At 50.4% G+C, this 22,948-nt stretch overlaps 1 protein-coding gene across 1 annotated transcript in view; it reads right to left on the bottom strand.

Annotated features, from left to right (window-relative positions):
* LOC137427463 (uncharacterized) overlaps nt 1-22,948 on the bottom strand; it is an 87,006-nt gene that overhangs the window by 8,144 nt on the left and 55,914 nt on the right. The window contains exons 8-10 of the mRNA XM_068116987.2: nt 15,562-15,816; nt 1,174-1,236; nt 951-1,088 (exon numbers count right to left, since the gene is read on the bottom strand). Coding sequence (XP_067973088.2) covers nt 951-1,088; nt 1,174-1,236; nt 15,562-15,816 — 456 coding nt within the window. The remainder of the gene's footprint in view (nt 1-950; nt 1,089-1,173; nt 1,237-15,561; nt 15,817-22,948) is intronic.

Below are 22,948 nucleotides of genomic sequence, written 5' to 3'. Positions count from 1 at the left end.
GCCCTATTTTCTGCATCTCTCCTTGTTAACCCCCTTGCACGCATTTCTTCTTCCACCATCTTTAGCCAAGTCTTTCTCGGTCTTCCCCATCCTCTACTTCCTTCTACATTCATTTCCATCACTCTTCTCAACCAGTCACTTTCATCCTTCCTCAACACATGACCAAACCATCTCAACCTGTTTCTCTTCACAGCATCCATCACAGGCTCTATTCCCATCATCTTTCGCAATTCATCATTTGTCTTCCTCTCTCTCAACGATACTCCACACATCCACCGAACCATTCGCATTTCCACCCTTTCCAGCCTTCGTTGCTGCTCCACGTTCATTACCCATGTCTCGCTCCCATAAATCATAACACTTCTCACACATGCAGCATACACCTTTCCCTTCAGCTTCTCATCAGCATGCCACTCAGTTCCCAAAAGATCAATCCTGAATAAAGGCCAGAAATACAAAGTACAGAAATATTTCTGGTTATTTTAGAAGCAAATAATATCCCTGCCCAATATAGATAAACAAGCCCTCTTGGAACCACCTTTGGAGGCCATTTTTCCCGGAAAGCAGGGGTTGGCCTTTTTTGGGAACCATGGTCCCCTTTTTGAAGCAATGTTTTATGGCCGGATGCCCTTCCTGCCGCCAACCCTGTTAGTCGCCTCTTGCGAAACACAGGGAATTACCAGTGACCTTGTACTCAATTTGCCGACCTCGGAAGGATGACAGGCTGAGTCAACCCCCCTGGCGTTAATTCAGCAATCAATCGGGATTCAAACCCAGGATCCTCGGATCCCAAGCCGGCACCCTAACTGCTAAGCCAACACCAGGCTAAGCAAGCCCTTTTTGTTGACCGATATTTAATTGATCTTTTGTTCTGCAGAGTTCGATCAAAATCATTTCATCAGTAAAAAGAACAAAACAAAAAAAAAACAGGTAAAGCATGTGTCGCTTACCTTCAAGCGGCTGAGCAGCTTTGTCGGACTCCCCGGGGAAAGAACCAAGTGGTTCCTGCTTCACATGCACATTGCTCAAAGCATCATGGGAGGTCTGAAAATAACTTTGCAAAGTGTCCATCGTCCCCAGATCTTCACCTGTAAACCATATGACAATTTGTTTCTTACTGAGGAAAACAGTCTGGAATATTTTTATTTTTATTATCATTATTGTTATTCAGACCTTTGACAAGCGAGGAGGAATCATCAATGAACTCGGACTCCACCTTCACTTCCACAATAAAATCTGAAAATAAAAACATCCCATTCAAACTCAACATGAAATAACCTTTTTCATTTTTTTGGAATACATACTCAAGGCCCGTGGAAGAGCTCTTATTAGTACACTGAACGGATCAGGACGCTTCAGGACAAAAGGAACAGCAGAGAGAGGGGGAAACACCAACAGCAGTGCCGATGGCCAAGACAGAGAGGGGTGGACAAACAGAGGGTATATGGAGGAAAAGGGGGGAGGGGGTGGTAGGAGAGGATGCAGGAGGTGGACAAGTAGGATACAGAAGGCAACTCTCAGGAGGGAAAATTGGAGTTGGGAAGGAGTAGGGATTGGGATTGTGTGGATGGGGGGTAACGAGGGAAGAAAGGATAATGTTTTTGGATTGGAGATGAGATGGTGTTGAACAGCGGTCTTGAAGACGTGGAGATAAGAATGAGATTGAAGAGGATGTGGATTTTGGTTCCACAGGTGTAGAAAAGGAGGAACAAATGAGTGGAGGTGAGCAGTGATCCTGGATTTAGGTAGTTTCACCAGAAGGGGTTGATGGTGGACCGTGTGTGCCCTGCAAAAATATTGGGGAGACAAAGCATAAAAAGAGTAGAGGGTACAAAACCAGACAGGATGTGGTAGAAGGCAAAGAGACCACCGACCTGTCTGCGATGGCGAAGTGACAGGACGTAGACTCTTCATCGCGGGAGATTCTAATAATATTGTTACAGATCGCGGTTTAGATGTTATGATGACCGAGCGGTGGTGTATGACCGCGACCTAACAGGATCCCTGACTCACCCGATTCACCCAGGACTTTGGCCGGATCGCACCACAGCTAGTCAATAGGGAAAAGACAAAGGCGACACGGATGTGAAGAAGAAAAAGAAGACAAAAAGGTTGGAAATGCTACTGAATTTATTTATTATTTACACACATAAGCAAAAAGGAGCAATCAAGTTTATTTACAACACATAAGACGCAGGTGACACAGTGCAAATTTTAGCTTACCTACAGACTTAATTAAATACCCAGGGACAGAACAAACAAAACAAACTCACGTATACAACAAGGGTGGAAAGGCAGGAGGTGGATGGATGGAGGGAGAGGAAAGGTCCAAGGGGGTCCTGCAGCTCAACCGGCGCGTTTAGCAGCCGCCGTTCCTTTACGGTCCTGCTCCAAACCGCCGTTCAGGCCCCCTTTGGCTGTTCTTGCTGCGGCGGCCTCCGCTGCGTTCCCAGGACTTGTCTGACTCGTTGGTCCACACCCTCAACTCTTTCTTGGTCCCTCACTCTTTACCACCGACTCCTCACCGCAACCAACGCAACCACTTGACCACCACCTCTACTGACTGACTCTTCACCACTCTTCACTTGACGACCGACTCCCTCTGGCAACCGACTCAGACCAACTCACACTCACTTCCGTTTGCGCCTTTTATAGCGCCTCCAGCGATTACGCCGCCGGCGTTTTGGACACGCCCATCGGGGTGCTCACCTCGGCCCTGGTTGGTCGCGCGACCCTCGGGCTCCGCCCTGGATGACGACGGGCGGGCACGCCCCTCTTCCCCTCTATGATGAGGTGGAGACACGCCTTTCTTCCCCGACTCGAGCCTCGTGGTCAATGGCGGTTATTGGAGGGGAGGTGATTGGGAATCGAGGGCTCAGCAGTGACGAGAGGGGATGTAATATGGAAATGGAGGTTTTGGGGATGGGAAGGAAAGGGAGATTTTGGGGATGGGAAGGAAAGGGGATCTATTTCTTTCACTGGTGCAATGGAGTATTTCAATTAATGGAAGACACAGCCTTACACTAATACACATAATAAGGATATAACTGTCAAAAAAAAGATATATCGTGTCCTGCATGTATGTTTTATGGACTAACTACGGGAACGCCCTTTGACCTTTATACAACCACAAACGGAGGGAGGAGGGGTGATATTTTACAACAACCTTTTACAACAACATTTTACCACAACAATAAATAAAAAAAACATTCTCATATCCACAACACTGCACCCTCCTCCCCTTAGGCACGTCCCGGGCCTATAACTTTTACCTTCGTGTGGCACGTAGGTGTAGTTCCCTCTACTTTTAACCTGACCCTGAGTGCGACAGTTTTAAAACATAAATAAATGTGTCCCGCTGCTCCATTGCACCCTGCCTAACAGACTTACGCCCACAGTTAACCGAATTGCGGAATGGTCTTCAAACTATACACTGACGGTGGGAAGCATTATTTACAATGACGCTATTTTTATTTACAAAACTAACCCAGGACCTGTGATTGTTCTTTCTGGGGGGGAGACAGTCTGCTCTGCATCGACGCACCATGAACGCACCCAAAAAAGCACCAATACAAGCACCCAAGCACCAATCGGTGCAGTCACCATAGTTCCTCAGTGTTCCATAAAAATAAAATCAACAACCCCTAACCCTGCAGGTGATCTCTTGCTCTTCGGCTCCCTCTGCTGGTTATTATTATTTGTTCTTCCAGATGTTGTCATTCTTTTGCTTTGCTTACTGGCGGCCTATTTGTATTAAAACTTGCACCCAATGTGTCCTTTTTATTTATTTTATTTATGGCCCACAGGGCCGACTAGTGTGGTTCACCTGTGGGGCATCGGTGCCCTGTGGCCAAGGTCTGCCAGCAAGATTTCAGGCCCTCATGGCCGGTTCCAGCAGAGGGGCCATGCCCCAACCCATGGGGTCCATAAGTGGTGCTCGGCCACAGGCATGTGGTCCATAATGTGGTGCATCGATGCAGACAGCTGGTTCTGGGAATTTCGGGCGCACAATGGCCGACCCACGCACGCTCCCCTCGGCACCCAATGGCGCACAGGTCATGTGGGAGACAAAAGGGGAAAGACAATTGAGCGAGGGGTAAGGTCACAAGGGTACACATCAATAAGGCAATGCAAGGCGAAATGCGTACGGAGGGCGAAGTGAGAAAGCTCGTCCCTACCGTACATCACCCCCCTGTCACCTACCCTACCCTTGCCCTTACCCCATATGTACAAAAATCTACACATTTACAAATTCGTCACTACTGTCACGTCTTCCCCATATTTCCCCTATACCAAATTCGTCTCCACAATCCCTCTACTTCAAAATTTGCCATCACTAAATTCATCATCAATCCTCATAAGGAGGCAGAGATGGAATTACGCACAATGTCACACCCACGTCATGATGCGTCTCACAATCCAAACATTTGCACAGTAAAAAATAAGTAAACATGGCATGGTGCGGAGTACCTGTCACCTCAGGTGAGTGGATGCAGATGGTGCGAGGAGATCCTTCATCCTAACTATCCTCTAAATGATTTTAACACACTTTACACTACCCGGGGTCTCTCCCTGCCAATCCATTGGCCAACTTACACTATGGGTTCTAAAAACCAATTCCCATTGACCAAACTGTGGTGCTTCTCAATTTGGGGTCTCACTCCCCCGATTCATCTCCCGGTGCCCTCGCACAATTTCTGGGCCGCGACGTGTAGCTCTCCCAGCAGGTCTACCCACCTGCACACCTCCACCACTGTAGTTGCCACCCGAGCTTACCTGCTCCTCACCCTAACCTATCTAACTGGGGCAGGCCCTCTCCTGGCTCTGTCACCCCCTGGTGCCCTCTGGCACTGGGCTACCCGGGTCCGTCCTCCGGATCCTCGGGCCCCATCCACAACTACCGGCTCCCAGAGCCCACCTGCGGCCTCACCTGGCCGACATCCTCACAGTGGTGGAGTGCCCAACCAACTACACACACTAACAGGCTACACGCCCAGCCATTTCCACAACACTAATGCACCCATCCAAAGACCATTCTTTCACCCGCACCACAGATGCCAATATCCAACCACAATTTACCTATACCCTCTACCTAACACTTACACTACCCGCCCCGGGTATCCGTGATGGGGGTCCACTCTTCCCCCATTCACACCTTCGCACCATCCACTCCACTCCACAATTTCCACCACACTCACTCCACGACCATCCATTCCTATACTCCATACCATTTATTCCATACACCTGTCCTTCATTCACCTGTCGTTGCACACCTGTGCAATCCTACCTGGTGCCACCTGCACCCTCCTCCTCTTCCTGGACCATTTGGTCAACACAACACGCAATCACCACTACTCCCTCATACACTGCTCCACACACCTGTTCAGTTGCACACCTGTGCAATCACACCTGTTCAATTCTCAAACACACGGCATCATCTCAGTTAACAACTCCCCTCTGAAACTTGCGCTTCCCAGTCGTCCCTTTAAACTATTGCGCTCCCACGTCATTATAATCCACACTAATCTACCTGCGTCCCCACTACAGGTATCAGTCACTAACTAACCTTAACGTTACCTAATGTCATCTTCGCTAGATCCCTACCAATATCCTAACCCACCCGGGCTAGTTTTCACTGCCATAGACCCCATAATCTATAGCTCCTTTGCCCCACTCGTGAGGGATGACAGAGTTGCCATCCCACCACATCGGGGCATCTCTCACTACCATCCCCCCAGTCCTCTGACGCTACGAGCCCCCGTCGCAAGAGGTACTGGGTCCTGCCTCGGCATCTAGAGCCGAGGCGATCCATGAGGGCGCCTGCTCGCCGGCATAAGGTCTTATCCGGTCGGCATGGACGATCCGAGGGGGGGTCCGTGGCCCCATTTTGATCTTAATGACCACGTCACAGATTTGCGACAGGACAACTCCTGGGCCTTGCCAGGGGGAGGTGAGTTTTGGGCACCTTCCCTTCCGCCTCCGGGGATTAAAGAACCAAATCTTCATCCCCGGAGCGTATTGACTCCCCTGGCTCCGGTCGTCGTACCTGCGCTTCATCTTGGCCCCCGCCAGATGGAGCTGGCGGCGGGCGAAGGCATGGACCCGCTCCATGCCTTCCTCCAGGTGACGTGCGTAACCCTCCCTCGGCGGTGTGTCCGTGGTGTCTGGCACGGGACCGCATAGCAAGTCGGCGGGAGCCCGTAACTCCCGCCCATACATAAGCAACGCTGGACTGCATGCGGTGGCCCCGTGCTGGCTAGTTCGGTAGGCCATCAACAGGTACGGGAGATGTTCGTCCCAGTCATCCTGACGGGTGGTGGTGAACAATGCCAGTTGTTGCATCAATGTTCGATTGAACCTTTCCACCATCCCGTCAGATTGTGGCCGCAAGGGCGTGGTCCTGGTTTTTCGAATTGACAGGAGTCTGTACACATCTTTTAGTAATTGACTTTCAAAATTTCGACCCTGATCGGTGTGCAGCTCCTGTGGAATCCCGTGCCGACATACAAATCCTTCTACGAAGGCCTGTGCTACCACCCCTGCTTCTTGGTTGGGGAGGGCATAGGCCTCCGGCCACTTGGTGAAATAGTCCATTACAACGAGGATATACTTATTACCTTGGCGGGTGCGAGGCAGCGGTCCTAGAATATCCATAGCCACCCGCTCAAGGGGGGCCCCCACCTGATGTAATTGAAGGGGGGCCCTCATCCTCCGTGCTGGTCCCTTTTTGGCAGAACAGGCGTCGCATCTCCGACACCAGTCCTGTATGTCGCGCCCCATATTCACCCAATAGAACCTCCGGCGGACCCGAGATATTGTCTTTGTCCTGCCCAAATGGCCGCCGGAGCGGGTACCATGCACCTGTTGCAATATGACGTTCTTGAATTTGTCAGGGACTATCACCAGCCAGGAAGTTCTATCAGAGGGAACCTCCACCCACTTGCGATACAAGATGTTGCCTTTCAATTCCAGGGTCTGCCACTGAGCCCAATACGCCTTTGTTTGCGCCCCGAGGGGGGTGACCTCTTCCCCCTTTGGTCTTTGCCCCAATTTGACCCAATTGAACACTGGCCCCAGGACAGGATCCTCCTGCTGGGCCGTGCTCCATGCCAAATCTCCAAATTCCTCGTCCGCGGTTAGTGGCAAAATTGGCCCTCTCACCCGGGTTGCCCGGACGACGAGAATCGGGGCAGAATCGCCCAATTGCTCCCTCTCCTCGTGTCTCGCACAAAATTTACAGTTTTCCCCCAGACAAGGACGCCGAGAGAGTGCGTCCGCATTACCATGGGCCTTCCCGGCCCTATGGGCCACATCAAAATCGTACTGCTGCAACTTTTCCAACCACCTTGCAATTTGGCCCTCCGGTTCCTTGAACCGAAGGAGCCATTGCAAGGAGGAATGGTCAGTTCTAACCAAAAATTTCCGCCCGTACAGGTACGGGTGGAAATGGTTCATGGCAGCCAGCATGGCCAATAACTCTTTGCGAGTGACGCAATAATTTCGCTCGGGCCTACTTAAGGCCCGACTATAGTAACCAATCACTCTCTCCACGCCCTCCTGTGTCTGAGACAAAACTGCGCCCAATCCTTCCTGGCTCGCATCCGTGTCCAGGGTAAATGCCCCGTCACTAGTGGGGTAAGCTAGAAGGGGTGCGGATGTTAGACACCCCTTCAATTTTTGGAAGGCCTCGTGGCACTCCCGTGTCCAATTAAATCGCGTCCCCTTCTCCGTAAGCCAGTGGAGGGGACGGGCCAACTCCGCAAATTTCGCCACAAAGCGCCGGTAGTAGGAGCAGAGTCCCAAAAATCCCCGCACCTCCTTGATGGTACGTGGTGCGGGCCACTCCTCTACCGCTTTAATTTTGTCTGGGTCCGTTTTTACCCCCTCGCGGCCGATCACGTGACCTAGATAGGCCACCTCTCTTGCAAACAAAGTGCACTTACTCGGGTTCAGCTTCAACCCTGCCTGTCTGAGGCACCCGAACACCTGGTCCAAATTAGCTACTGCCTGGGGGAACGTTTTGGCATGTACTAGGACGTCATCCAGGTACACCAGGCATGATTGCCATGGCATGCCGCCTAGTACATGCTCCATCAATCTTTCAAAGGTGGCGGGGGCGTTACACAAACCAAACGGCATCACAGTAAACTGATACAGTCCCTTACCTGTGGAAAATGCCGTTTTCTCCTTCCCTGCCCTATCCATTTCCACCTGCCAATACCCACTCTTGAGGTCCAAAGTCGAGAACCAATTTGAGCCCGCAACGGCATCGAGGGTGTCATCAATTCTTGGCAGGGGATATGAGTCCTTGAGTGTCACGTTGTTTAGCTGGCGATAGTCCACACAGAACCGCGTGGTCCCATCCTTCTTTTTGACCAGCACAACAGGTGACATCCAAGGCCTTCCCGGGGGCTCGATCACACCTGCGTCGAGCATTTTTTCAACCTGCTCGTCAGCTTCCGCCCTCTTGCTCCAAGGGAGCCGTCGGGCGGCCTGACGAATAGGCCGGGCCTCACCGGTGTGGATCTGATGTTTCACCAGGCCCGTACGTCCAATATCCTCGGTGGACAAGGAGAAGAGGTCCAAATGGGACCCAACCAGTTTGTGTAAGGCCTCCCTCTGGGTACCTCCCAACTCTACACTACTACGATTTACCATCTCGCAAATGGGATCGGGCCAATTCCTAGAACTTATTGAAGGCTCCCCCTGGGGCCGGCTCGGCTGGACGTTCTCGCCCCTCACTGACGCGACTTCTCTAACTGGGGTGCAGCCAGCTACCTTCGTGCCCCTCACTATAGTGCGTGGTTCTGTGCTAATATTAATTACTCGGACGGCCACCACCGGCCCGTCCGTTTTTACAAGGGTACGGCCCACGATTAAACCAGGTATAGATAGCGCTGCCACCGGTTCGACCAGGCCGCAGGATTCCTGCCATGTCGGGCGAGCTGACCATCGGGCCGGCACGATGGCCTCGGCCCCTGGAGGGATGGTCACGGCCTCAGGAGCCTCCAGCTCCACCCTCTCGGCCGTGCTCACCCCCTCCAATGGTAGCTCCTCCACTCCCCATCGCAGGACCCCCGACTCAAGTCGATTTTACAACCGCTGGCAGTCAACCAATCCAACCCTATTAAGCATGGGTCGCACACCTCCGCCACCCAAACCTCTATCTCTTGCTTTACCGATCCCAACTTGAGGGTCACAAAACCACGCCCTATGATCGGAGCCGTTGCCCCGGTAGCCAACTGCAAACTATGATTTTCCAGACGCTGGATTTTACCCCAGCCGTCTGCACTCGAATTAAGGACCACGGGGCTGATGATTGTGGCGCTGGCTCCCGTGTCCACCACGGCGTCTACCCCCACGCCGGCAATTTTGCACCGAATTGTCAAACTACCCGTCCCAATTCGGCCACAATGAATGACCTGTCGCGTCAACGAGGGCTTCTCCCCATCCCCTACTGCCGAACACCGCCCTGCATGCCCGGCACGTTCTAGTTTCCCGGGCCCTGGCGGGGGGGTGTCTGAGGTCGGCTAGGCCGATCTATACGGGGCGGAGTTGAGGGCATCGGTTGGCGGGAAACGTCCCGGCGCGGAGCTCGACACTCCCATGCACGGTGACCCATCCGAGCACAATTATAGCACCTCACCTGGTAAGGTGCTTGCCTCCGGTATTCCAAATTCCCCCCCCTGTATGTCCGAATTGGGGTACTCTGTCGTGGACTACCGGGTGCCACCGCTGGGGCCGCCTGCCATGGTCCAGGTCCCGCCAGGCGCCGATCCACTAACCTCCGGACCATGCTCTCCAGGTCAGGGCCCCCGTCGGGGGCGGGCCCCCTTGGGGGGCCGCCCCCCATCACGGGCCCCATCTGACGCACCGCCACTGCGTGGCGCTCGCCTCCCCGGGCCAGGGGCCTCGCTGCTTCCCAACGGGCTGCAGCGTCGGCCGCCTGACTCATGGTTTGCGGGCGCCACATGGCGAGCTGTTGCCGGAGCTCCAGATCCGGAAGGGCCTGAATAAAGTGATCCAGCGCCAGGCTTTCCTGGGAACTCGCTGCCATGTCCGCGTGTGCAATCCCGACCGCGCGGCGAATATCGTGAGCAAGTTCCCCGATGGTCTCCTGGGGCTTGCGTTTTCGCTGCGCAAGTTGGGCTTTAACAAGCTCGCTTTGCTGTTCAATGCCGAACCGATTAATTAATGCCGCACGGAGAGCTGGCAGGGTGAGAGCACCCGGTGGTAAAGCCGTCAGCACCTCCGCCGCCGCACCGCGCAGTGCCCCCACCAGGTGTACTCCACCTTCGTCCGGATTCCAACCGTTGCCTTTACACACGTACTCAAACTGCGCCAGGTACGCCCTCAAATCACTCTTGCCGTCATACGGCGCGAGTGGGACCTTGTGGGCGCCCGAAGGTCGGACCCCGCGCGTCACTCCTTGCGGGATCAACGCGGGACCAACCCGTTCGGGCTCCCACAGTACGTTATTCCCGGGGGGCTCCCGCGCGTCCCCCGTCCCTCCAAACACTACCCCTCCTGGTGTCGATGCCTGGGTCGCCCCTCCGCAACCCGCTACCCACGCCATACCCCCACATCCTTGCTCACCAGCACCCCCCTCACTCCCCATAGCCAAACCTCCTTGCACACCTCCCCTGTCCATCCACTCCGGACCAGTCATACATCTTACCATTGGTCCCTCACGAACACCCGGGTCTACACCACCCCCCAAGCCGACTGAATCTCCCCTCACATCATATACATTGCCACTCACCTCCGTACTTCGTCGTCGCACCTCCTCTGCCACCTGCAAACTTTTTATTTGGTTAGTGAGCACCTCATCATGATTTGAACACAGACCTTGTACATATTCCATGACTTCCTCCTTTATCTCCCTCTTAGTTTCCCTCCGTCTCTTCTTAATTTCACTCACCCCCTCTTCCACCTCCTCTAATTTTTCCTTTACCTCCTTCATCTCCCTGTGCGCCCCCTCTATCTCTTCCTCTAACGCCACTTTAACCGTTTCTATGTGCGTCCTCACCTCTCGGTCCTTCGTCTCTATTACTTCTGTCACCTCTTCCAACTTCTTCGTCAACCCCTCATGTACCATCTGACATTCCTTCTGTGTCGCTATTAATTCATTTTTTATGTCCTTTTGTGTCGCTTTTAACCCCCCGATTATTGCAGTGTTCTTTTCCACTTGGTCCGCTAGTTCCCTTTGTCCGACTGTCAGCTGTTCTACTCCCTTCGTCAGATCCTCTATGCCCCCCTGTAACCTAGCCGTATTATTCCTCACTTCTTTCTCCATACGCTTCTCACCTCGCTTTACCTCCTCGCGTAGCCCCGAAACCTCCTCACCCACACCTCGTCGTATCTCCTCCTTCATCTCCCCCATCTCTTTTGTAGATGCCACCCTCATCTGTCCCAATTCATCCCTCTGAGCATCCAGTTTACTTTCTAACCCGATTTGCACCTCCTCTATCTGGTTTCCCATTCGTTTGATTTCCCTGGCAGATTGTTCCCCTATTTCCCGCAATTTGTCTTCCATCCTATTTTCTAACCCCATTAACCCATTTTTCACCCCCTCTAACTGATTCTCCTGGGCAGCCATTCTATTTTCCACCCCCGTTAACCCATGTTTTAATCCCTCACCGGTACCCCTCACTTCGTCCCTCATTACCCCCATTTGGCCCTCCAATCGCTCACCCAATCGCTCAATTTGGCTCCCCATACTCATCTGTACAGCTGCCTGTAGCTGCGCAATGAGGGCCTGCATGTCAATCGGCTGCATGTTAAAGCCCGTTGATACAGCGGGCTCGGCTACCGCGCGCTCGTGCGAGGCGCCTTTTTGCGTGCCTGAAACCTCGTACGCGAGAGCGCCATTTTGTGCGTCTGATACCCCCTCAACCGCCTCCTCATTGCTCCCCTCCATTTGATCCTGGGTTACTCCTAACCCCTCCTCTAGCTCACCCACCGGCATTCGATCGCCTTGACCAGCCATGGCGCGATTTCAAAATTCAGGTTTTTCTTTAAAAAAAACAAATTTCGGCAGCTCGTAATTTTGACCAAATTTTTTTTTTTTTTCCTCTATTCGTTTAAAAAAAAAATTTGGTTCGGGCCTCGATTCCCACTCCCAGACACCAATTGTTACAGATCGCGGTTTAGATGTTATGATGACCGAGCGGTGGTGTATGACCGCGACCTAACAGGATCCCTGACTCACCCGATTCACCCAGGACTTTGGCCGGATCGCACCACAGCTAGTCAATAGGGAAAAGACAAAGGCGACACGGATGTGAAGAAGAAAAAGAAGACAAAAAGGTTGGAAATGCTACTGAATTTATTTACTATTTACACACATAAGCAAAAAGGAGCAATCAAGTTTATTTACAACACATAAGACGCAGGTGACACAGTGCAAATTTTAGCTTACCTACAGACTTAATTAAATACCCAGGGACAGAACAAACAAAACAAACTCACGTATACAACAAGGGTGGAAAGGCAGGAGGTGGATGGATGGAGGGAGAGGAAAGGTCCAAGGGGGTCCTGCAGCTCAACCGGCGTGTTTAGCAGCCGCCGTTCCTTTACGGTCCTGCTCCAAACCGCCGTTCAGGCCCCCTTTGGCTGTTCTTGCTGCGGCGGCCTCCGCTGCGTTCCCAGGACTTGTCTGACTCGTTGGTCCACACCCTCAACTCTTTCTTGGTCCCTCACTCTTTACCACCGACTCCTCACCGCAACCAACGCAACCACTTGACCACCACCTCTACTGACTGACTCTTCACCACTCTTCACTTGACGACCGACTCCCTCTGGCAACCGACTCAGACCAACTCACACTCACTTCCGTTTGCGCCTTTTATAGCGCCTCCAGCGATTACGCCGCCGGCGTTTTGGACACGCCCATCGGGGTGCTCACCTCGGCCCTGGTTGGTCGCGCGACCCTCGGGCTCCGCCCTGGATGACGACGGGCGGGCACGCCCCTCTTCCCCTCTATGATGAGGTGGAGACACGCCTTTCTTCCCCGACTCGAGCCTCGTGGTCAATGGCGGTTATTGGAGGGGAGGTGATTGGGAATCGAGGGCTCAGCAGTGACGAGAGGGGATGTAATATGGAAATGGAGGTTTTGGGGATGGGAAGGAAAGGGAGATTTTGGGGATGGGAAGGAAAGGGGATCTATTTCTTTCACTGGTGCAATGGAGTATTTCAATTAATGGAAGACACAGCCTTACACTAATACACATAATAAGGATATAACTGTCAAAAAAAAGATATATCGTGTCCTGCATGTGTGTTTTATGGACTAACTACGGGAACGCCCTTTGACCTTTATACAACCACAAACGGAGGGAGGAGGGGTGATATTTTACAACAACCTTTTACAACAACATTTTACCACAACAATAAAATAAAAAAACATTCTCATATCCACAACAATATTAAAGGCCTTGTTTTCCGCGGCGTCAAGCTCAGAAAGATGTGAGGCAGGGGAGCCAGCCCAGAGGGGAGAGCAGTGCTCCATCAAGTTGCAGATGGAAGCCTCGTCAGTGGATAGGAGTACAGGTGTGCCAAGGAAGGACTTTGTACAACGAAGGATGCGCAGTCGGCTGCTATCTTTGGAGGCCTATTTTGAAATGCAGTTTGCCCAAGAAAGATAGTCTAACGAAACTTGGAAAAAATAGACGATGAGAAATTGTAGTAGCATATTATCCAGGAAGTAAAAGGCATTTCTGAGTACCAGATGTCAACAAACCTTTCTAGGGTGAATTAGGTATGCTGAATTTGAATCTGCTTGTTGCCAAGCTCGACTTTGCTTCATAAGCGCGCAAAATGGCAAATCCAATATGGCTGCCAAAGACCTTTTTTATGGACAAATTTGATATTTTCATGATTACGATGAGATGGACACAACTTTTGGATGTTGCGCTGGTCATTCTTAAAAGCATAACCTACATAACAAATATTGTGCTCAGGTGTATCTATTGGTAGCAGGTGGCTCTGTTCATGTGGTCATGAATGTGGCATTGAAAGTCAGGTAAGAAAATCATTGATTGAAGCTACGTTTCCCTCTGAAAATGTTTGTGTCAAGCCCAATAGTATAAATTGTTGCTGAAAGCAAATAGAAAGATTTTAAATAAATTAATCTTGTTTTATTTGTTTTCAAAATCGCTGATGATGGAGCCCCTGTTGATGTTGAAAAGGCCCCGTAAGGTGGATTTAGACGTATGTATTTTCTGTCAGGAGGGCAACAAACTGAAAGACGGCCTTCGAGATGCTTTTATTTCTTGGTATTTATATGCATGGATGTTTTACCATTGTAGAACAACAGCACTTTTTACGTTTAGTCCCCCCATTTATGTATGTACAAGTATTGGACCGATATATCGGCTTTGAAGTCGGGAGGGGATTTATACCTGAGAGTTGAGAGGGGGATGGGGAGGGAGAGCAAAGGTGGGGTGGAGTTGGGAGCGGGAAGTTAATGCTTTTGGGGTGGAGTGTGGTTGAGGAGTTTTGGTGGGGGGAAAAGGGGTTAGAGTTGTGGCGGGGGGGGGGGTTGAGGAGTTGGGAAGTGCGTTGGGGATAATAAGGGAACCAATTCAATGATCCGATTTTCAGACTCTATTCAAATTTCAAGTCAACCAGCTGGAAACTGATGATTGTATTGTATGTGATATTGTCCTTTGACCTTCTGCCCTTTTTTTCAATTTATTTTTTGTATACAAAGTCGAGGCTTGTGTAGGGGCTAGCACATAAAAAACAAAAGCACAAACATAAACACACATGAAACATCATAAAGGGAGGGGGAAACAAGAGGGCGAGAGAGAGGGAAGCATAACAAGAGTGGAGAACAGGGACATTGGGAGATCTGTGGAAGAGAGAGGGATGGGGCGGGGTACATGGGATAAACAAATGGACACCAATGGGAGCTACAGGAAAGAAAACGGAATTTGAAAAAAAAACCTCTGGAACAAACTCCCTCACTATCTATAATCCCACTCCTCCCTCCAGGTCTTTAAAACAGCTGTTCACCACCATCTCTTATCTTCCCCCATACAAAACCTTGATCTTTTCTACCCCTATTAATACACCCCAAACCCACCTTTTTCAAATTTAGTTTCCTTTCCTGAAGGTCCCATTAATGTCCATCTAGTTTATCCCGTGGACCACATCCTCCCCCAGCCCACTCCCTTCCACAGATCTCCCGATGTCGCTGTTCTCTAATGTTGTTGTGCTTCCCTGTCTCTCCCCCTCTCGTCTCCCGCTCCCTATATTGTACGTTCTGTACGTTAGCTCCAGCACGAGCCTCGACTTAGTATACAAAATAAATAAACAAACAAACAATCAAATAAATAAATAAATAAAACTTGTCCATTAACGAATCTGCTATCAGGAATCAAAATGTCTGTTCGATCTCCGATTGCGAATGGGATCGAGTCACCGGGTCAGGACATCGACACGATCTTGTTCGAGGGAACCCGATTAGGACGTAGACACGATCTTGTAAGAGTGAACCCGACCCGTACATGGTGTGATTCCCCGTGTAAATGTATTTAAACAGTAAACATCACGTACCGTGTCCGGACTTGTTCTCCTCAGGTCGAGCGATCCTGAACCTGCAGTCCGAGTGAGAATCTTCAGGACCGACCAAGTTCCTTCCATCGGAGAAACTCGAGGATCCCGGAGGGTTCAACCTGTTATCCTCACCTGAGACATCTCCATTCATGGCGAACAGTACAGTGAAGTACAGTGAAGTACAGTACAGTGTGGTACAGTCCCACACAGTACAAACAACAATGTGCGAGTGAAGACAGAGTTCACTCAAGCGTCCTTCAAAAAATAATTAATCCATTCCAATCCGCAGATTCGCCACAGATCGATGATTTCGTTGCAAACATTCGGGTTTTGTTTCGAAACTAAAAACGAACAATTATTCCAGATCAAACTGTAAAGTTGTAATGATGATGATGAGGTAATGTTGGATCAGTTTTATGAAAATGTCAGAATGGTCGTCCGCGGAACTACGTAACTTCCGGTTAGTGCACCCTTCGCGACAAGTCACGTGATTGGATACGTTGAAAACAAACCACAAAAGGGCACGTGTTACAGCTTACTTCCGGTAGTCTCGCCCTCATCTATCCTCATCCTCATTCACTGAGTGAAATGAAGCCCCAGAATGCCCTGCGACCCGGAACGACTCCTGTTGACAAATCCACACAACGGCGCTTCCGGTCCAGCGAACTTAAATTAAAAACGTCAAACTCATGAAACCAGAGAGCAAACTGAGCGGATAACATCAGACAAATAAAATGGTTACCGAATACCGATCACGACGACATGGCGTCTCCACATGGGGGCGAGACCTAGTATGGACCGTTATTACCGTCGAAGCTCGCGAAGCGAAGATGAAGTTAAGCAATCGGGTGCGTACACGTGCCATATGTGTGCCGTACGTGTGCCGTGTCTGCATTTTAAAAATTCATTTTCTCGGCAACCGTTGATCCGATTGACATGAAATTTTTACTACAGGAGCGCCTCTGCCTGTAGATTTTTTGCTGATAAGTATGACGTCATAGGTCACGTTGTACGGACGCCAATTTGGAAAAACTTTACACCTCGATATCTCCCAAACCACTTAATGGAAAAAATTGAAACATTGCTCATTGTCAAGTACACCCCATGGGGAATAATATATGTTAATGATGATGTCATAGGTGTCTCCATTATGACGTCATAATTCGACAAGTAAAAAGCTTGATCTGATAGGTATGAAAAAAGAAAATCCTCTGCAACTGTTGGTCCGATAAACACGGAATTTTCAGGATATGAGTGGCTCCTCCTGTAGAATTGTTTTAATGATAATTACGGCCATAGGTCACGTGGTACGGACGCCATCTTGGAAAAACGTTACACCTCGATATCTCCCAAACCACTTAATGGAAAAAATTGAAACATGGCTCATTGCCAAGTACACCCCATGGGTAATAAGATATATATGTTAATTATGATGTCATAGGTGTCTCCAGTATGACGTCATAATTCGACAAGTAAAAAGCTTGATCTGATCGGTATGAAAAAAGAAAATCCTCTGCAACTGTTGGTCCGATAAACACGGAATTTTCAGAATATGAGTGGCTCCTCCTGTAGAATTGTTCTAATGATAATTACGGTCATAGGTCACGTGGTACGGACGCGATCTTGGAAAAACGTTACACCTCGATTTCTCCCAAACCACTTAATGGAAAAAATTGAAACATGGCTCATTGCCAAGTACACCCCATGGGGAATAAGATACATATGTTAATGATGACGTCATAATTCGACAAGTAAAAAGCTTGATCTGATCGGTGTGAAAAAAGAAAATCCTCTGCAACTGTTGGTCCGATAAACACGAAATTTTCAGAATATAAGCGGCTCCTCCTGTAGAATTGTTCTAATGATAATTACGGTCATTGGTCACGTGGTACAGGCGCCATCTTGGAAAAGTCGAAAAAATTTGCACCTCTATATCTTGGAAACCACTCCATGGAAAAAAAATTGAAATATGGCTTGATGTCAAGCACTCCCCTTGGAGAATAAGATATGTTCATGATGATGTCATCAGTACTGTAATAATGACGTCATAACTCGGCAAGTTCAATGCTTGATTCAATTAGTATGAATTTTTTTCTCTGCAATTCTTGTGACCGATTGACACAAAATTTTCACCTTCGGAGCACCTCCTCCTGAAGAATATTTTAATGATAATTATGACGTTGTGGCGGTTACCTTATGTGCAGGTAACCGCATGTGGCGGTTACCTTATTTGGGCATAATACACGTGCACGGGCCTGTTGGACTTGTGGTTGGGCGGACGTGACGCACGCGCGGTTGCCGGAGCCACGCCCTCCGAAGAGGGCTTTTGGCTTTATATAAGCATGCTGACTTCCGTTCGAGTTTAGTGTGCTGGATCTTGCTGTTACAATAAACCATCTTCGAACCCTACGAATGGCCTCGTTCTCTCGCCTTCCGCGACTCCTAAACTGGTGACCTCCGACTGCCCCCGAACGGATTCGGGGGCTGCGAACGAACACGGCAAGCACGCCCTAGCCAGGGAAGCCACCTAAGCTGGTGACGCCGGCTTCTCCCGCACGGCTTCGGGCGCAGTTTCGAACGCCGTTTCGAAATGCCGGAGTTTCGGTAACGACGACGGCCATGACTATGAGGTTCGTGCACCGCGCTCGGCTCCTCTACGACCAGAGGGGCGAGCCTGCTCCAAGACCCTCCGAAGGCACGGCTGCTTCGTCACCTTCGCGCGCACTGACGTTGGCGGAACGGCTGTTTCGCCACCTTCGCGCGCGCTGACGTTAGCGGCACGGCCGCTTCGTCACCCTCGCGCAACTACAACTACAACTACAACCGCAACTACAACTACAACCGCAACTACTTCTCCGACCCTGCATCCTCGGGAGGCCTGCGAGGAACATCGGCAGCCTCCCCCGAGGCCTTGACCAGCTCCTCGGTTGGCTCACCCGCTTTTCGCGTGCACCGCTCGAGCCTTCTCGGCACTGCACCCGCGACCTGCATCCTCGGGAGGCCCGCGAGGAACCTCGGCAGCCTCCCCCGAGGACTTGCCCAGCCCCTCGGTCGCCTCGGCCTACGCATAGGCCCGTGGAGTGCATTCTGGGGGGACGTATGTGGCGGTTACCTTATGTGCAGGTAACCGCATGTGGCGGTTACCTTATTTGGGCATAATACACGTGCACGGGCCTGTTGGACTTGTGGTTGGGCGGACGTGACGCACGCGCGGTTGCCGGAGCCACGCCCTCCGAAGAGGGCTTTTGGCTTTATATAAGCATGCTGACTTCCGTTCGAGTTTAGTGTGCTGGATCTTGCTGTTACAATAAACCATCTTCGAACCCTACGAATGGCCTCGTTCTCTCGCCTTCCGCGACTCCTAAACTGGTGACCTCCGACTGCCCCCGAACGGATTCGGGGGCTGCGAACGAACACGGCAAGCACGCCCTAGCCAGGGAAGCCACCTAAGCTGGTGACGCCGGCTTCTCCCGCACGGCTTCGGGCGCAGTTTCGAACGCTGTTTCGAAATGCCGGAGTTTCGGTAACGACGACGGCCATGACTATGAGGTTCGTGCACCGCGCTCGGCTCCTCTACGACCAGAGGGGCGAGCCTGCTCCAAGACCCTCCGAAGGCACGGCTGCTTCGTCACCTCCGCGCGCACTGACGTTGGCGGAACGGCTGTTTCGCCACCTTCGCGCGCGCTGACGTTAGCGGCACGGCCGCTTCGTCACCCTCGCGCAACTACAACTACAACTACAACCGCAACTACAACTACAACCGCAACTACTTCTCCGACCCTGCATCCTCGGGAGGCCTGCGAGGAACATCGGCAGCCTCCCCCGAGGCCTTGACCAGCTCCTCGGTTGGCTCACCCGCTTTTCGCGTGCACCGCTCGAGCCTTCTCGGCACTGCACCCGTGACCTGCATCCTCGGGAGGCCCGCGAGGAACCTCGGCAGCCTCCCCCGAGGACTTGCCCAGCCCCTCGGTCGCCTCGGCCTACGCATAGGCCCGTGGAGTGCATTCTGGGGGGACGTATGTGGCGGTTACCTTATGTGCAGGTAACCGCATGTGGCGGTTACCTTATTTGGGCATAATACACGTGCACGGGCCTGTTGGACTTGTGGTTGGGCGGACGTGACGCACGCGCGGTTGCCGGAGCCACGCCCTCCGAAGAGGGCTTTTGGCTTTATATAAGCATGCTGACTTCCGTTCGAGTTTAGTGTGCTGGATCTTGCTGTTACAAAAAACCATCTTCGAACCCTACGAATGGCCTCGTTCTCTCGCCTTCCGCGACTCCTAAAACGTCATAGTTCAGCGGTAAAGGCGCCATCTTGCAAAAACCGAAAATCTTTGCCCCTCTATATCTCCGACCCCACTCCATGGTAAAAATGAAACATGGCTCATTGTCAAGTACTCCCCATGGGGAATAGGATATGTTAATGATGACGTCATTGGTGCCTTAATTATGACGTCATAATTCGGCAACGCTTAGTCTGATCATTTTGAAATTTATTGAGCATGATGTATGCAACAATTATATTAGAGAATTTAAATTTATGTCACGTGGTCTGGCAGCCATATACGATCAAAGAAAAAAAAAACACTTCAAAAACAAAAGAGTTCACTTGCACCAAGTTGACTGCGCAGGGTAAGTTTTCTATCAATACCATCTACTTAATATTAGGATCTGTGAAGGAGGAAACACGTGACTAAAACTGGCAGATTGCTGGAAGATTGACAAACTATGTCTGCACCAACAGTGTGAATGACGTCACAGTCGTGGTTCACAGGTTCAACACCGCACCCTGCACATGGTCCGCCATATCTCGTTGTTCGCTCAAAGATTGATGGGACACCGCAACACACGCTGGAGATTTATTAGACACCGCAACACACACTGGAAATTGATAGGACACCGCAACACACGCTGAAGATTGATGGAACACCGCAACACACGCTGGATATTTATGGGACACCGCAACACACACTGGAAATTGATGGGACACCGCAACACACGCTGAAGATTGATGGGACACCGCAACACACGCTGGAGATTTATGGGACACCGCAACACACACTGGAAATTGATGGGACACCGCAACACACACTGGAAATTGATGGGACACCGCAACACATGCTGGAAATTGATGGGACACCGCAACACAAGCTGGAGATTTATGGGACACCACAACACACACTAGACATTGATGGGACCGCAACACACGCTGGAAATTGATGGGCCACCACAACACACACTATACTTTCATGGGACCGCAACACACGCTGGACATTGGTGGGACACCGCAACACACGCTGGACATTGATGGGACCGCAACACACGCTGGACATTGATGGGACCGCAACACACGCTGGACATTGATGGTGCAGCGCAACAGACGCTGGAATTCACACATCACATTCACATGGGAACACTGGACAGACATGGCTCTATCTAATCTTATTCATTCACACGGGACAGACATGGCCATATCTAATCTTATTCATTCACACGGGAACACGGGACAGACACGGTCTATCTAATCTTATTCATGCACACGGGACAGACATGGCTCTCCCTTATCTTATTCATTCATGATGTTCTTTACATTGTTGTAAACCAGTGGTTGGTTACTGCTTACTGAACATTGCAGCGTTACAACATGGACATTCTTGCAAATGATGGAAGACAAGAACTGCAGGACCATGGACATCCACAACAAAAAAACGTGTGCTTTAATCCACGGTGATCCATTGTTGCCATCGGCAACGTCCATAGTAATTTGAGGCTGGGGGGAGAAGGGCACAGGGTTCGAAAGAAAATGGGGCTTTGGGGGAAGGGGGCTAACAGGGTTAGAAAATATCATGGTCTTGAGGGGGCTGTGATCTGAGATGGTGGTGAACAGCTGTGTTGAATAACAAGAGGGAAGAATGAGATTGAAGAACATGTGGAAGTTGTTCGGGTTAGGGTTCGATGATGTGGGTTCATCAAAACAATTGATATGGGTTCCGTTGTGTGCATTTAGCACTCCCCATGCTGTCTGAAGGTAGTCAGTGAAACTGTGCAAGGTTCATCGTGAGGGAAATCCGACATTTCCAGAACCATGCGTCGAAATTATGAATGGGTGGTGTTTCCTTGGGCAACTAACTGTGTCCGCCTTAAGCTGAAAACAAGGCGAAAAAGACATAAAATGTCAGAGCCCACGTGGTTTTAGTAATTTTGCTGTAAAGAGTTAAAGACCGCCTCATGCTGCATATGTTATACTCTCATGTATTGTCTTTGTGCCAAGTTTGAACAAAATCGGACCATGCATATTCAAGGAATGGTTGCGGATGGACGCACGGATAAGACCCAATCCATAAGCCCCTGTTTCGGACTAAGTCCAGAGGGGGCGAATAATGAACACCTGGTCTGTCGTGTAGCTTGAGATGAAGGGAAATGTTAGCTTTGTTACATTGACTAATAGTATTAATCGAGCCAAAAACCAATGAATCAAATTGTGACGCGCCATCATCAAGATCGTTGTTGTTTGGAAGCCTGTGTTGCTTTTTCGTGATACGAGTGTTGTACATTGCTTCATGTTGTTCAGTGGCATGGAGAACACCATTAGTATCAGGGGACCACGAATATCTTATGTAGGGGTGTTGTCCCGTATCTTGTTGTGTATTGTGAGGGGCAACACGAGTATATGATGTCTGAGGGGTCCAGCAAGCATTCCCTATTTGACGACAGCTGTTGGGAGCAGAATTTCTAGGGGCTTGGTAGCTGCAGGCATTTGATGGGAGGTTGGGTCGTAGTTGTGGAAACTTGGAAGTAAGACAGAACTTGGCCCAATGGCCGAGTTTGCCACACAATCTGCATGCATCGTTGTGAGCAGGACATCGATTGCATGGTGGAGGGTGGGTGTGAGGTCCCCTTTATTATAATAATTCTTTATTTCAGACACAGTCCATACATGTACAGGATTAACATCACACAAAAGGAGCTTTATTCCACCGCAACACAAATGATGGGACACAGAGTCCAACAACAATGAAATATTTCATGAGCACGTTATCGATGAGAATGACACGGTTTCCAAAGCTACACACTGACCTCCTGAGGAATTCTTGAAAAGGCACCACCCTGTAAGATACCACATCGTATCTTTACCCCTGGGATATCAATTTTTCCTTCCAAGTGAGAGAGTATCAGCGTTGTATTCCAGAGCGTGAATGCTTTCTGCTCTACCAGTGTGACTATTTGGGGGTTAACTTTGTATACTTGCATGCATTTTATAATCCATGAATGTGGGACACTATCAAAGGCCTTTTTGTAATCTATCCAGACTGTGGATAAATTGGTTTGTCGAAGCTTGGAGTTTTCGAGTATGGTCTTGTTTAATAACAAATGGTCTATCATTCTC

This window comes from Myxine glutinosa, chromosome 5, assembly GCF_964187855.1.
Source record: "Myxine glutinosa chromosome 5, kmMyxGlut1.1, whole genome shotgun sequence".
Taxonomy (NCBI): Eukaryota; Metazoa; Chordata; class Myxini; order Myxiniformes; family Myxinidae; genus Myxine; species Myxine glutinosa.
The sequence above is the reverse complement of the archived record's forward strand: the minus strand, read 5'-3'. Positions and strand labels throughout refer to the sequence as shown.